Source organism: Strix uralensis, chromosome 1, assembly GCF_047716275.1.
Source record: "Strix uralensis isolate ZFMK-TIS-50842 chromosome 1, bStrUra1, whole genome shotgun sequence".
Taxonomy (NCBI): Eukaryota; Metazoa; Chordata; class Aves; order Strigiformes; family Strigidae; genus Strix; species Strix uralensis.
Genome location: NC_133972.1, coordinates 75,767,096 through 75,783,558, shown reverse-complemented (window position 1 = coordinate 75,783,558; position 16,463 = coordinate 75,767,096). Strand labels below are relative to the sequence as shown.

At 39.7% G+C, this 16,463-nt stretch overlaps 1 protein-coding gene across 8 annotated transcripts in view; it reads right to left on the bottom strand.

Moving 5' to 3' along the window:
* JARID2 (jumonji and AT-rich interaction domain containing 2) overlaps positions 1-16,463 on the bottom strand; it is a 225,224-nt gene that overhangs the window by 37,796 nt on the left and 170,965 nt on the right. For all 8 annotated transcript variants that reach the window (XR_012629258.1, XM_074871264.1, XM_074871234.1 and 5 more), the window contains 2 exons: positions 14,054-14,230; positions 3,246-3,475 (listed from right to left, as the gene is read on the bottom strand). Coding sequence is in view for 7 of the 8 variants with exons in the window: in XM_074871234.1 (XP_074727335.1) it covers positions 3,246-3,475; positions 14,054-14,230 (407 nt within the window). In the remaining variant the exon portion in view is untranslated. The remainder of the gene's footprint in view (positions 1-3,245; positions 3,476-14,053; positions 14,231-16,463) is intronic.

Here is a 16,463-nt window from a genome sequence, read left to right as displayed (position 1 = left end):
GACACTTGGCCTTGTTGAATCTCATACAGTTGGCCTTGGCCCATTGCTCCAGCCTGTCCAAATCCCTCTGTGGAGCCTTCCTACCCTCAAGGAGATCAACACTCCTGCCCAACGTGGTGTCATCTGCAAACTTTCTGAAGGCACATTCGATCCCCTCATCCAGATCATCGATAAAGATATTAAACAGAACTGACCCCAATACTGACCCCTTGGGAACACCACCTGTCACCAGCCACCAACTGAATTTAACTCCATTCACAACTCTCTGGGCCTGGCCATCCAGTCAGTTTTTTACCCAGTGAAGAGTACACCCATCCAAGCCATAAGCAGCCAGTTTCTCCAGGAGAATGCTGTGGGAAATGGTATCAGAGGCTTTACTGAAGTCTAGGTAGATAACAACCACAGCCTTTCCCTCATCCAGAGTGGGTCACCTTGTAGTAACAAAGTGATTGACATTAGCCTTACATGACTCAAAGCCTTGAGCTAAAGGTGAAACTAGGGACATGAATAGTCTTATCTTTGCTTTCCAGCTATCTTAGTTTTGCTGACATATATTTGTCTTCAGACCACTCTTTTCTCCACTTTACTGAACACCTGGCTTGCAGTAAAAGATAGTATAATAGATTTTAAATTTTGTTGTCTTTGAAAAAGTAAATGGGACCAGTACATAGCCTTTCAGCAATTTGTTGGATTTGAATGTCTACATACACACCTCTGCATCACACTTAGGATCCAGTCTCCACACACACACACGCACACAAAATAAAGCCAACAAACTTGTTAGATAACAACCACAGTTATAACAGCAACATTAGCAATACCAACAACAGTTTCAGTCCCAAACAAATTCAAGTTACACAACTGATCTCGAATTCATTCATAAAAAAACTGTGTGAGTTTTGCAGAGCTAAATTACCATATTAGGCCAAGAGGGGGCTCTATTGAACTACATTTCCTTTGCCCACAACCCCTTTGAAGTAGGGGATTTGGGAAGATAGCAAGGGAGGAATAAAGAGAGAGAGGGAACACGTGACAAATGCAAGGGCACACCAGAAAAGGAAAGACAGACAGACAGAAAGACAGACAGACAGACAGACAGACAAAATCTCAGGTGATTCCTAGTGTTCTGTCTTTATTTGCTGTCAGACTGGAGAAAACAAAATCACACACATAAATAAAACATGTAAATGTATGTGAACAAGGAGCAAAAACATACTTGGAAGGAGGAGGCACATGTGTCTGGCACTCTGGGAAAACAACTCTCCTTTTGGAAAATACTGAAAAAGTCAACAGACTCAGGGCAAGGGCAGGAAATCTAGCAATGTCACATAACTGGTAAGTCTAAGATTTTGCAGTCAGGCAAAATGCATAATCCACCTTTAATTAGTTACAGCCACATTTTCATTAAAATTGGTAAGAAAGTACTTATGTTACTGTGGGTTGCAGAAGAAAATTTAAATACCTAACCTTTTTTTAAAAAAAATAAAAAATCATCATCTCAGCTTACAGCCCCCTTATTTTCCGAAGTTTGAGGACCACACTCTGTGAGGCATCTGTATGGTGTGACTGTTGGTTGTACTGCATTGCTTTAGAATTTCTCTCCATTTCACGTAGCACAACTGAAAACATCTAATACTCTATTAAGCAAAACCCACTTGCATTGTGGACAAAATTCTTCTACACCTGTCTTTTCCCTTCTCAGAACTACCTTCACAAGTGACAGCAGTTGACTTTCACAATAATTTTAACCATTTATCCCTTGATGATACAACTTTAAAGCATTTCACACAAGTATTCCAGTGAGTTAAAATAATGAAGTACATCCTTACGTTTTGGGAAACTTGTTAAACATGAAGAGCTCGCCACAGCATGTCACAGCAAGGACCATAGGATGCTGGTAGTCACAAAAAAGAAAGCCAAAAGGATGCAAAAGAAGGCAGGCATTCAAGCTGATGACTAGTTAAGCAAAATTTGCTATGGGGGAATAAAGAATGCAAGTCTTACAGAGGTACAGAGAAATATACCACAGATAGCCTTAAGGATCTCAAATTTGATTTAGAGAGCAATACAAATCCAGTGGAGGCATTTCAGGAGAAGGCAGAAGCTAAACATCACTGAAGCACAGGACATGAAAGATTTCCTGGGCAAGAGCACCACTGTTTTTCTTTTTGCCATTTTTGATTTCCAAGCCTATGACTGAGAGGTGCCATTTAAGGCCTTGATGGCCCTACAAGATGGCAATTCCAGCTCCACTGAAGTCCAGGCCAGCCTACTTAGAAGAAAAACCTTTTGATGCCAGCAAATAGACTGTCTCTAATTGGCCTGTTGAGAATTAACCACAGGGGGGAAAAAAAAAAAAGGCGTAAGTGCAGCAATCTTTCTGTACTGCATTGCCCTAGTGGAGGTACCCAGGTAACCTGCTAACCCAGCCCCAGACTGAATTAAGTACACTGAATGGGGATTTTGAAAGTCCTTTATAAAAACTTATTTGACAGTTGCTATTTTAGGAGTCCTTTGATCAAATCATCAAAAATAGATGGAGACGCATGCTGCCCAAATGCCAGTCACAAGCACCAAAAGGTTGGTCTGCTAAACTTCCACACCCAAAACCAAGTCAGGCTGAGACAAACCTCTTGCTGAATTGTTTTGCTAGTTTTCAACCAGGTAACATAAAACTCTGAATTTCTCCCCACCTGGTATGTCCACTGTGAAAGAGGCAATATCCTGGAGCACCTTCTTTATGCATCAGGCAAAATGTTTTTCCAGGACTCTGAGGTCTGTGTTGCCCACGTGCAACACAAGACACCTAAGCATAATGTCAGCTTCTCTACAACGCCAGTGAGCCTCTAAGATAACCCAAGCAGAACAGCCGTACACAAAAGGAGTTCATTCTTCCACATGCTGCCAACTTTGGCACTGTCAGCAGCGAGGCCAACAAGAGTGCCAGTCAGAAAGGTTTAATAAATAGCGATGTGAACTTTACTCTTTCATATGTATACACTGGATAATATAAAGACAGGGTTGTAAAGCATGCTTTATCGTACTGACTTCCCATGCGTATATCACTTTTCTTTTTTCCTTCTTTCTCTCCTTCTCTCTCTTTCACTGAAAATTAACTCCCTGCTGTCTCCAGAGCATGCTTTTAAGTATTGCCATGTTCACTCTATGCCCGGCAGTGGAAAATGGAGCTAGCACCTTAGAAGTCTGTGTTTCCCGTGTGTCCACAGTAGAGTACAAATCATTACCTGTTTCCTTAAGTCCTGAGCCGATCTATGAAGAGTGTGGTGGTTGTTAGCGGTGAGCCCTTTCGTAGAGGAGCCAGTGTTTGTAGTAGGATGGTGATTAGCAGCAGCCTGGTCTTTTCGGCTCTCAGCCTTATGTTCGCTGTTCCTCTCCTTCCCTGGTGTGGCCTCTTTGCTTTTGTGTTTCTGAGCAGGTTCTTTCTCCTTCGATGATTTGCTGGACCCATTGAAAACTGAGCAGAGAAAAAAATCAAGACTATTAAGGAAAAAAAAAAAAAGAAAGAAAAAAACCCCATACAAGACCAAACCCCTCATTCAAAACAATCCAACTTTCTCTGCTGTCAGTGTTGGGTATTTAGCGAGTGTCTCCTTATATCTAAAGTAAAATCAATACAGACATAGAAGCACTATTTTGCATATTTCTTTATATGAACAGATTTACTAAAGTCTTTCCTTTGCTTGTTAACACACATTATCTTCAATATCCAAATTAAAACATACAAGGTATATTACTGTTTTGATTGACCTAAATTTAGACTTTTCAGTTTGATTTTTATTTATGACAGTTTTAATTAACTTTTTGCTGTTGCAGCGAGGGAATTCTAAACATAATCTAAACAGAAAAAGGATTTATTTTTACATTAATGTAAAAGAAAGATGTTCCATGAAAAAGCATGTTTTGTTTTCATCAATATCCAAACTGCTGAACCAAACTGAGAGCAGTTTGCCTATAGCAGACAAGCTGCAAATAGAAAAAGGTACTTCTGCAAAGAAAGGAAAATACTAAAACCGTTCTGGAGCATGTTATATAAAGTAATTCTGGGACCTATGCTGAGTTCCCTAGCCTTCTGCTGAAATGAAGGGATAAGAAAGAGCAGAACAGAAACCATATTTTTTGTACAATAAATATTATGCAAACGTATGCAAGTCTATCTCAGCAAGTTTTGTTCCTGTGTCTCTGCTGAATTTATTTAAGAATAGTCACTGCTCTTTTGTTGTCAGGGAACATGAAAAGCTGAAGTTAAAAAAACCCATGTCACATTTCTCTGTTTATCAAAAATGTGGTGAATTTATGTCAGCACTGCCCCCTCTTCAGTGAAGCACTTGACAGAGGTCCACAGTGATCCAACACCCACAATGGCAAGTGCCCTCCTGCTTTCTCTACTCATCTATACTTGGTTTTTACTCCTGCCTTTTTTGCCATGGTTTAGGAAAGGATGTAAATAAGAAAATTCATAAATACTTAATAGCACAGGTATCAAAAAATTATCTTTATTACACACAACACACCCCATCTGTTTGGGCATATTAACTAAATAAAATAAGTAATTGTTTGGAAGCCTTCTTTTGTCACTAAACGTGATATACCCACAATACATACCTTTTTATCTAAACTGTGAAGTTTAGTTGTCTCTACAGATGTCCTGTAGTATTACAGCAGTAAGCAGCAGTAAAAGTAGCAATAATAAACAACCAACAATCCTGCTGAACAGAAAAGGGGCACCTAAGCTGCTTCTGAGTAGATACCTACCTCCAAACCTTCCCAACCCGCTATGTACCTTCCCACTCACCTCCAAGCTATTGACAAATTTGTTATTCGGGTCACTTATCATATTCAGTCAGTCATAAGTGTTGAAGCAGGTTATGTAAAAAACAAAAAAATTGCAATTGTTCTTCCTGCTCTCTCCTTTCTCTCTTGCATAAATCGAGTAAGAACAAGAGAAAAGCCATCGGCAGAGAAGTCACCACAAATTCCCCTGTGGCTCCGTCACTCCTGAGCTTAGGAGCTAACCCAGACAGGCAAGGATTTCTCAGTGATTTCAGTGAAAGTCGTGTAACCTCCATGTCTCATTTCCAGTGATGGAACTGATAATAATTGCCAACCCCTCTTGGGGAGTTCATGACAATACATTTATCCTCCTTTGTAAGGAGTTCTCACATCAGATGTAAGGCGCTACAGACACACGAAGCACAACTATTTATTTTTAATAAGACATAGCACAAACAACCTATGGCAGCTTTGTTAATATGTATTTCATCACTACGAGTGATATTTTTCCTTTGGAGGGAACAAATTGTATATACTGATCTGCTCATACGGAAATGTTAAGTCAGAGAGATTAGTTTTCTGTATTCAGTTGCCACTCTATAAACTGAAAATTACTAAAACAGAAAACACAGCCAAAAAGCCAAATTGTGCATTTTTATGGTTCACCAAAAAAAAAAAAAAAAGCGAACATGAGACAAGGTATATTTTATATGCAACAGCTCATTAATTTTAAGTGTCGTGGGAACCCTGCCAGTTTTACCCTCTGAGTAATTATCTTTTGTCTTAATTTGTAAGATTCTTGAAAGGGGGGAAGAGAGAAACGGGAGAGAAAAAATGTTCTGTCTCACAGGAAAAGCTTAAAAAGCTTAAAGCCTGAAAACACAATAAAAAGGGAGAGACGTAGATGCAAAACACTCCTAGTCAAGCTGTCTCTAGTTAAACAGTGGATGGTATCAGTTTCTATAAAAATCAGCATTTGTTTCTTCCGACACCTAGAATATTGTTATATCCAGCTAGACAGGTATAAAAACCTTTATGAGATAGTAAGATCTGCAAAATTCACGAACATATTATGTGAACAAGTATCAAAACATTAACTTGATTAATTACAAAACACTAGCACAAGCCAAGCATTTAAGGGGGGAAAAAAATCCCCTGAACTATGATTTTGCTCCCTTTTGAGTAGAAGTGGAGAAGTTATTTAGACGATAAATAAGTGTAATACAATACAGGATTAAGCTGTGGCCCTAATAGCTAGTAGGACAGTTTAGTGAAAAGGTGAAGTCTCAAGGAAAGACCGAAAAGCCCCCCAAGAAATCTCATTGTTGAAGAGTAACTGATAAATAACACAGACAGAAACACCCACTTCTCAAAGGAAAGAAAACAGTAAAACCCAAAAAACCTCCAAAACTCTGCATTAAAAATTACTGGGACCAAATCTGATTTAACAATGATTACTAATTCTTTTGTGTCTTGTTATGCAGCAAATTTCATTCTCCTTCATGTCTGCCAGCTCTTCAATATTTCTGAGGCATTCAGAAAAGGTGTACCTTATGCTTTACTAAGCCCAGATACAGGTATGTCCCAGCTACAATCTCCCATCCTAGAGATAACTGTGACACGAGCAATATCTAATGTTCTGTTCCCAGTTACTTTTTTTTCCTGGTGAAAGGATAGTCAATAAAGGTTTCATCCCTGAAGCAATAATTTCATTAAAAAATGGAAAGACTGAAAAAAAAAAAAGCCCAACCCACATGAGTGGTGAAACTCACATTATTAAAGCAGAAATCTTTTGTAGTCTTGAATTACGATTATTTTATGCTAGCTTAACCAGCTCTATATTTCCAGAACGGCTTTTAGTTAAGGGTAAGAGAACTACTAACAAATAATTAAAAGTGCAAGTAAATGATTAGTGTTCAGACATTTCAAATAGAATAAATGGATTTCCTTTTATCCATATCTATCTGAATGCTTGTTCTCAAAATGCCATGTCCTCCAAAGCAATTATTAATATTATTATTAAGCTGAAACAATAAGAGTCCCAGAGTGAAATACTTGTGGGTCTTTTGGTTAGCAGTGATGATCAAATGCAAAAAAACTGAACCACTACATTCAAAACTCACAAGCACTAGGTGTTTTTAAACCACTGATACACTTTACATCAGCAGAGCAAAACCTTAGGGCAGGCATGATCCCCATGGATGCATCACAGTGCTTTCTGCATCGGAGGAACTGGACCCTGGGCACCAACGGTCACCCAGAATCCCATACAGGGACTTTGGGGTATCTCATTTGAAACTGCAGTAAAGAATTCCTATGCAAGCCAATGCAAAACTGTGCAAATTGTGCGTGTACTAGGTGCAGTTATAATGATGGCTAAAAATTTTTGATCAAGTAAAGCCACAGATGTGCTCAATTACTACAGATTAACTAAGCATTTACTACAGGAATTGACACTGTAGTGAGCGATAAACATTTATTGTGTTTTCAGCAATTTTCTGAAGTATTCCTAGAAATTCATTTGCACGCAAATATTTTATAGGATACATCCAGCCAGTCATTCAGAAGCCAATTTATAATATGTACAATAACCAGGCTTTCACTGTGGAAGTAGCAGAATTACTGGACTGGGTTCAGCCAGCTGCTGACTCCATGGGCAAAGCTTTCTCTCCCAAGCCCTCCTGGAGAGTACTCCTGCACCAGATAAGCTTTATACTTGAGATAACAAGGGAGTCCATTGCAGGGACAGCAGAGTACTGATGTATGAACCCTTCTGCTTTATGCCAGCATCTGGAAAGTGAAGGCATGGAATATACACATACACATATGCCGCATGTTGCAGAGCTCGTGCTGCGTAAAGCAAGTGATTGCGCATTCATAAAACTATCCAAAACAAAGAGGGAAGATAAGAGTGAAAGGGAGAAGTTTTGTTTTTAGAAGGAGAAAAGGGAGCCTTGCCAATGTTGTGAACCCAAGCCAGCTATTCCAATGCAAACCTCATGTTGTTACATAGATCATGTTTGGGAAGAGATGTAATATTAATCAACTTTCTGGCATTAAGTATCCGTTACTGTACAAAAACATTCTTGCTCTGGCTTTAATTCAGTTTTAAGTCACTGTGAAAACATTTATGTGGCTCTCAAACTGCCTTAAAGGACCCAGGCAATAATTCTTTTCCCCTCCCGGAGGATCTAAAACAATGATCTACTTCCATAAAACAGAGTATTTTAATACTGCTGATTGTTTTCCTTAAGTGTCGGGTATGTTCAGACTTCCATAAACCATTTCTAGAGATAGAAGCTGTCCTCTGGAGCCCCCCAACACAATCTACCTACTCAGGTCAGTGGCAAAGGCGTACTTCAAGAGAAGAGGACACCACAACTTCATAGGAAAACATGTGGTACCACTGTTTCCACACTTCTCCAGTCCTAACCCAATTTGTCAGTGGACAACTCTGAAACAAAATTTTCATAGCTGTGCATGCTAACAGAAGTCAAACAGGCGAACTGTGGCAGTTAACATTTAATTTCTTTTTGACGCTACCAATAACACAGCTCAAAACCTTACGCGCACAGGAATATATTGGGCCACTGAGAGGAGCATTATTGGTATGAGACACCACGCCACCGTTTGCAAAAATTCAATACCAAGTGTCTCGTCTTAGCACAAATTCATTACTCTCACCTAACCATTACGACACAAACAACATCAAAAGGGTCACTTGCTAAGCAGCAAGTCCATACAAGAAGCATCTATCTGTTATCACGAGTCTCTCACCAGGATAACAATTCAATTTTTTTGAGCAACTTCCAGCTCCCCTATTCTTCTCCACAGGTCATACATCTAGCTACTGAAAATCCACAAATCCTCAAATGTGTTGTGCCTGATTTGCATATTTAAATATGTAAATTATTGCAAAACGGGTAATTTTCATGTTACATATTTTTGCAGAAAAATTAAATGTGCAACAATGTTTATTGCAACAATTACTGGTTCCATGCTATTTCAACAAAAGGCTGTAAATCACCAAAATAATTGCCCACCCATTAACTATTGTAGCACTGCCTGAAATTTTCTCATTCTGCATTTTAGCTGGATGCAAAAAATATTTTTCTTCTGAATGTTTGTCTCTTCAGGATTAATTTCACTAAAAAGGATGCATGAGCCTAAGACTCTGTCTTATGTACCCACCCACAAATATCAAATTTAGTTAAAAATAAAACTAAATAAAGAATTGCAACCACAAATAGCATTTTCTCACAACACATTCGAACAGTAAAGTATGTAAAAGATATGCCATTTAAACCCAAGATATACAAACACTGCATTGAACTGTATCCTGAAATAAGATAAAAACCTATCTATGATCTTTTCCTGCATCATCTTTGTTACTACACATGTAAGGAAATTACTCTGCTAAATTATCCATTGCAAATTGAGAAGCGAAACATTCTTCTGTATTTCTGGTAAGTGTGGAAGACAGCACTAAAGCAGTGTATAGTATTTCTAGCAATGCCTGCTCACCACGCACTACTGCCAGATCTGTTTTGAAATTTGAGCCTCAAGAAAAAAGGCCTCTCTACAATTTTCTTCCCTGCTCGTTTCAGGCAAAAGGCATGCAGAGCAGTTTTTACCGGACCATGTTAACAAAACACAGCATGGACCAGTAACTGTTTCTGACCCAGTAGGTTTTCTGACATGCTGGAGCTGGTTTGCTCCGGCTAAGGAAACAAGACTCTCCTTCATGAAGAAGTCTGATTACAAATAATGATGGCTGACTCTGTTTTCCCAAATGTAAATTAGAATTTAATTGTCCGTCTCAGGCATCCAAAGACAAACCCACCCGACATTCCCAGGTATGCTGGCCCAGATGTGTTCTTCTCTCCACCTTTGAACTGCTGTGCTGGTGGGAGAAATACCTAATCCCCAAATCATCCTTCTTGAGGAAATTAGCCAACCATTATTAAAGGAACTGTAGCCTGCTGTGTGCAATTTGCATCTGTGTATGCTGCTCCTCCTGAGGCCCTTTTCCAGTCCACAAGCCCTTTCAAGTAGAGTAAGGCCTATCCCCTCTTGCTCCTGTGATGGGACCCATAACCCAACAACTCCCTAACTCCATCTTCCAGCTCCCGATCCCAGCCTGCCTAACAAAACACTTGGCACCTACAAACATTTTCCTTCAGGAGCCTGCACAGAAAACCTTCCATTGTGTCACAGAATTAAATCAAAGTAGGATTTATTTAGTTGTGAGGAATTCAAAGAATTAGTTTTAAAGAAACAGAGACCTAAGCCTACCCTCTTACCTACAACTTGGAATTTCCTCCAAGCAGTGGGGAGATGTAATTTAGACTCACTACCTCCCTGTCCCCCAGGGAAGCAAAGTACAGCTCACTCGCAGAGAACCTGCTTTCCTGGCACGTCAGCCGGCAGCAGCTGATGACTGACACCCTCTTCCCTTTTCATAAAGTCAATTTTCTAATAGATCAATGTCTCTCCATCTCCTCCTTCGTGTTGGCAAGATGCCCTGTCATCCAGGCTGTGCTTAAGAAGTTTCTCCCCACACCTGGCAGCTCCACTGAAGAAAAAACACATTGTTTAAGCCAATGCTCCTGCTTGCTTCTTCCACTGAATTCCTTGTGTTCAAAGCCATGTAATAGTCTCAGATAGACTGATGGTCATTTGAGATCCGTACAAAATGCAAGCTGGAAAATAAGCATATCCATCTGAGCAGCATGTAGGTGTCCTGTGGCTGGGCATTCTGGATATAAACACCAAGAACTACAGGGTTCCTACACCCACACTCAAAAGGGTAACAGGGCTGCAATTACAACACAGTAATCTGAATCTCTGCTTTATCTGCTGCAATATGCAGCACCATATCATCCCTAATTTTCCATATGTTAATTTTGAAATTCACCACAAACTTACTTAGAAGTCTGAAGTTAAAAGGGAACTACGTGCTTTAAAAAGATTAAATCCTTGACTTAAACAGCAAGAGGCATTTTTCTATTTCAACTAAATGTTCGTATGGTTTCTTAGCTGGGAAAATATCCTTCTTAAGTCAGGAGCTATATGGAGACCAAGTGAGTCAGTTGATCAGTTTCTGGCCTTTCACTGTTTTAACCCCGTTACAAATCCTAACTTAATTAAAATCATTCTGATTAGGACCAAAATTCCACATCAAGTTTTAGAAAGCTTCTATAATCTCCTCCTCCTATAAACATACATATATAATTAAAAGCACAAACCTCTGACAAGTCTATTGCTGAATTTGTCGTAGAAGTTATCAACGGTGTTTTGCAGAAGAGGCAAGACTAGATGACCTCCTGAGGTCTTCTGACCTAATTAATTTATGACATGTACTGTGAGATCATACCTCAGTCCACAAGCAAGAACCACTCACATGTTTTACTCTACATTACAAGAGAAGCGTTCTCTTGCAAACAAAACCTGAAAGTCTTTAGACAGTATCTTCTCTTAATGAGAATTGTTCGTTCTAAGTTTAAGCACACTGAAAAAGACTGTAATAGAAGTTACATGCAGAACATCCCACATGACATGAGCAATACCTACCCAGAACTAATACTAGTTTCTAATCAAGGCACAGAGCACCATCAATGACATCCAAGCGTTTATCTGCTGCTAACTTATCTTTACACATCAGACCTGACCTAATCAGCTGAAGTTTGGCAATGACATGAAACCAATTTTTTAAGAGCACAGCTCTACCATTTTCCCTCGTGGCAGCCACAGCAGTATCTTAGAAAATGGTTTAACCACAAGACTGTCACTGTCTGCACTAAGATACTGCATGAGAGAAAAACTTCACATTGCTACATATCCCTTTTCCACACTCCCATGAATCTGGGGGATAAACACTTCTCCTGCCAAACATTTTCTTTGCTCTTTAACAGTTGGATATGTGTGCAGCACATCAGAAGTACTGAGAAAGGAGGATGAAAAGGCACAGGTAACAATCTGATGCTTTAAATATATCTATGTAAGCAGTAAGGTTGGAAGGTGACAAGTCAACTGAGCTGATTACTTCTATTTGTGCAGCAAGCTATGCCACGTGTTACATGTGCTTCTAATTCACACTTAGGCATTTTCGATTGACTTAGCTGTCCAAAAGGTGGCTCAACAGGCTAGGTTATAACAAATAGTTTGGTGTTCAACCCTAATAATGCCCCATATTGGCATCAGAAGAGGATATTGACAAATGACTTTGCCCACGAAAGTTGTTCTGGCCCCCATTTAGTAGAAAGCAATCATTTGACACTGTCTAATGACATTAATCAAGCTCTGAACCTTTGTTGTTGTATGTCATAGCAAACACTTAGCATTTTCAGGTCCAAAGTGCTTGACTACACATTGTATATTAAAAACAAAAGACTTTAATTCATTAAAAATAGACTCTCACGCTAGATTAAGTTCATTTGCTGCACCCGTCCCTGGTCTGCCTTTGTGTGTGGTCTCATTTAAAACAGACACACATGAACCAGAACCTACTTTATTCACAGGAAACAAAAATACTATTGGCTGTCAACCAAAATAACAGACATTGAAAAATGGGAATACCCCTGGGTAAGGAAATTTTAATTAAAAAAAGAAAAAAAGAAGAAGAAAAAAAGAAATGACAATGACGAAGAAGAAGCAGCTGCCTTCTCTGGGAATTCCTGTTTCATCACCTTTGTCAAAACATCTCACATTGTCTCCTATGTATTTTATAAAGGTCTTTTGCAGATCTATTAAAGCAGCAGCTTCATTTATGCTCACTCTGATCTATATTGATAAAGATTATGAAGCCATTAGATGGCTCATTAAGTTTGCCTTTACTTACCCCCAATTAAGATTTCAGGTGTCTCTGGTTTTGAGCTAATTTCAAAGTGGCTGCCATCTGGGACATTCTCAAGGAACACAATCAGCTCCTTTTGTAATGATATATCACATTTAAAACTCTAAGGCAGCAGTTCTGCTACATACAATCTCATTTTCCATATGTAGAATTCTGTGCCTGTTATTTTGGGGGGTTTATTTAGAAATCAATCCAAAGTGCCAAGTTTTGATCCATGGCTTTTACAGCATTAAAACTCCTGCTCACAGCTGACACCTTGAAATGCTATTAGGCATAATGTCCCCTTGCACTTCACAAACAGTTCACAAAAAGAGAGTTTTTGAGCTTGGGTGTGCAATAAAAAAAAGACTCAGATGTAGTCATGAAAAATAGTTTTGGTATATGTAACAAGGAAGTCCTTTATAGAAAACTTCCTTTTGAAAAGCAGAGATGAGGACCAGCACAGTGAAGTGATTGGGATCTACTAATCTCTTCTTCAGAGCAGAGAGTAGCATGAACGAACAAAAAAACCAAGCACAGGTTACAACCATCTCTCAAAAAGTGCACCTTCCTCTCAGTCCTCATACTAAGATGAGGAGAGCTGGAAGGGCAGTCACCAGAAGGAAAGATTTTCATGGTAAACTAATACTGAGGAAGGGAACGGAGAGCACAGGCTCCATTTTGAAATTATGTCAGGCAGAGAGAGCACAGAGTTGTTATGATACAAGAGCTTTTTGGAGAGAGAACCACATCACACAGGACTTTGGCAACAGAGCATTATAGCAGGCTCAGGAAATTTTCAGTGTGGCTTTTCTATCTTCTATTTTACACTAGGTGATGTTGCAACATACACAGATCCATTTATCAAGATAAGACACAAGGACATCATGACAGAAATACTCTGTAATGAATGCAGCTTTTGGTGATTTGCAAAGAAATAACCGACTTGAAAAAGCTTCTTCCATAAAATCTTGCAATCAGCAACATGTATGCAGTATCTTAATCTACTGCAATTGCGGTATCAATATTGCATGTGAGAAATTAAGTGTTGCCCCTTTCACACGTTTTGATAACACTTATGAATGTTTATATTTAACTTTGGTAAAATGAAACCTTTCTAGATTAAAAAGCAGTCTCAAAAAATCCAGAGAGAGAATGACTATACATAGATGTGTGTGTATAACTCCAGTATGTGTGCGTGTGTGTATACAGAATTCCAGCCCTGCAGTTATAGTTCTGCCACAGAGTTCAGATTGTCAGGAGAAACAGGTTAAAGTGGACGATGCTAACACTACATCTCACTCCACTTTCCCATTATGGACTGTATCCCTCTTCACTCAAATCCAGACGGATGGATGAGGATTAAGCACATTCAGCTCAAATTTCTTTACTAGGCAATGCAGGAAAACAGCACTATTTAGGACCTACCTTGCCCATTTGGTACATGTTTATGCGTTTTTCCTTTCCTGGGGGTTGACTGGCATGATGATGAAGCATTGTTTGTGGCTGTTTTTGTGTCCTCTGTCTCCTCCTCCTCCTCTTCTTCATCCTCGTCATCCTGAGAGCTTCCAAAATATACCATGTTGCTGGGCAGGGCTGGAGAACCTGACCATTATAAAGAAATGGCTCATTAGCATCATTACATTCACTTACTGCACTAACCATATTGATCATAACCTACTTTAGTGTTATGCATAGCAAGGAAAGAGGGGGACTCAGAGATGGAAGGTCACACTAGTGCATGACTAACTGGAGGGTTTTTTATTTATTAATTTTTACCGACAGGATACGTATGTGCTTGAAAAGCAGGGTTTTCCCCCCCAAGCACATTCTATTCATACTTTAGACAATCAAACAGTCTTGCTACAAGCCCTAATTAATAGCTTTGTGTATTCAGAAAAGGACTAATGCACATGCTTAATTTCAAATGCATGCTTAAGTGCCTTACTGAAGTCTTAACACACAAACTAGAAGCTTACAGCTTTTCCAAACAGAAGAAAAAAGAGCATTTACAAACCAATCTGCACCCCAGTAATATTTTTAAGTTATTATTACAAAAAAATATTAGTATTTAAACTTCACAATGCTTTGCAGGCCTCTACCTTATTGTATACAATGCTTTGCAGTATTCTGGTTCAGTTTTAAACAAAGAGAAAAACCAAGACATTGAGATGCTTAAATTTGCCTAGCAGGTCCTTGGCAAAGGAGAGAAAAGAGCAAAGGTCTCCTGATTCCCCACGTGCTCCTCTTGAGGATGCTGTTTCTTATCTCTCACTTTCTTCCCATGATGCTCCCCCTAACCTGTCTGGTTTGCGCAAGGGTAAGATACAACATGCAATTCAGTGACAGAGAAGTGAGGATTCACAAGCTTAACAACAATACAGGGTTGTAATTTAAATTTAACTCTTGCACAGCATTTCTTTTACACGTGTTATGCAACGGTGTACAGGTTTCCCTGGACTGCATCAGGACACATGACATGACTGTAGCAATCTAACAACTATTTTTAAAATGTACAAATACTGCTGACAACTAATGGACACTTTCCCTTATGCCTGATATTAACTTCTACTTCAAAATAAGTCTTCTGGATATCCCCTGGAGGGAGGTGCCCTAGGAGCCTTCTACTTATTCAGAAAGATTTTTTTGGTGAAGGGAAAAAATAGAAAGTCAATAGAAGTGGAGAATGGGGACTCATTGCTTCAATTATTTTCCTGTAGCTAAATAAAACAAAGGACAAAGAGAACTGGGCTGCAGACCAACACAAGGTAGTGGCTATTTGGCTGATGCTTCCTTAGGAAACACTTCTGGCTTCAAGCTCTTCAAAACACCAATTCTGTGTTTTGTTTGGTTTTGAGCTGTTGGTGTTGCTATTGCCAACAACTAACTAAAATTTATTTTTGGGTTGCGTATTTTCTGCTCCTACCAGGCTTGTACAAAATACTCTTAACTACAAAAATCACATTTTAATGAATGGATACCTAAATATGGCACAAAAAATAGGATAGGCTGTTTCTGCAATGAACCATCCTTTCCTAAATGTACTGGGTTTGGTTGGGATGGAGTTAATTTTCTTCATAGTAGTTTGTACGGGGCTATGTTTTGGATTTGTGACCAAAACAGTGTTGATAACACAGGGGTGTCTTAGCTATTACTGAGCAGGGCTTGCACAGCATCAAGGCATTTTTTTTTCCTGTTTCTCACACTGTCCCGCCAGTGAGTGGGCTGGGGGTACACAAGAATTTGGGAGGGGACACAGCCAGGACAGCTGACCCCAGCTGATCAAAGGGATATTCCAGATCATATGACACTGTGCTCAGCAGTAAAAGTTGGGGGAAGGAGGAGGAAGGTGGGGGGGGGGGGGGTGTGCTTTTGAAGTTGTAACATTTGTCTTTCCAAGTAACCATTACGCGTGATGGAGCCCTGCTTTCCTAGAGATAGCTGAACGCCTGCCTGCCAACGTGAAGTAGTGAATGAATTCCTTATTTTGCTTTGCTTGCACTTGCAGCTTTTGCACTACCTACTAAACTGTTTTTATCTCAACATGTGAGTTTTTGCACTTTTACCCTTCCAAATCCCTCCCCCATTCCATGGGGTGGGGGGGTTGGGGGGGGAGCAAGTGAGCAGCTGTGTGGGGCTTAGCCCTGACCTGTTAAGACGTTTGCTCTTGGTCTCTATAACGGCTCCTTTGGGACTGCGATTGCCTTGGGAAGAAGCAGAGAGAAACTCCCCACCAGCACCCCACGCTGTGCATTGGTGGTAGCCCTGGGACAGTTAGGGGAAACACTGCAGCAGTACCTAGGGCATGATGATCCTTCCCCTTGAAATAACATACATA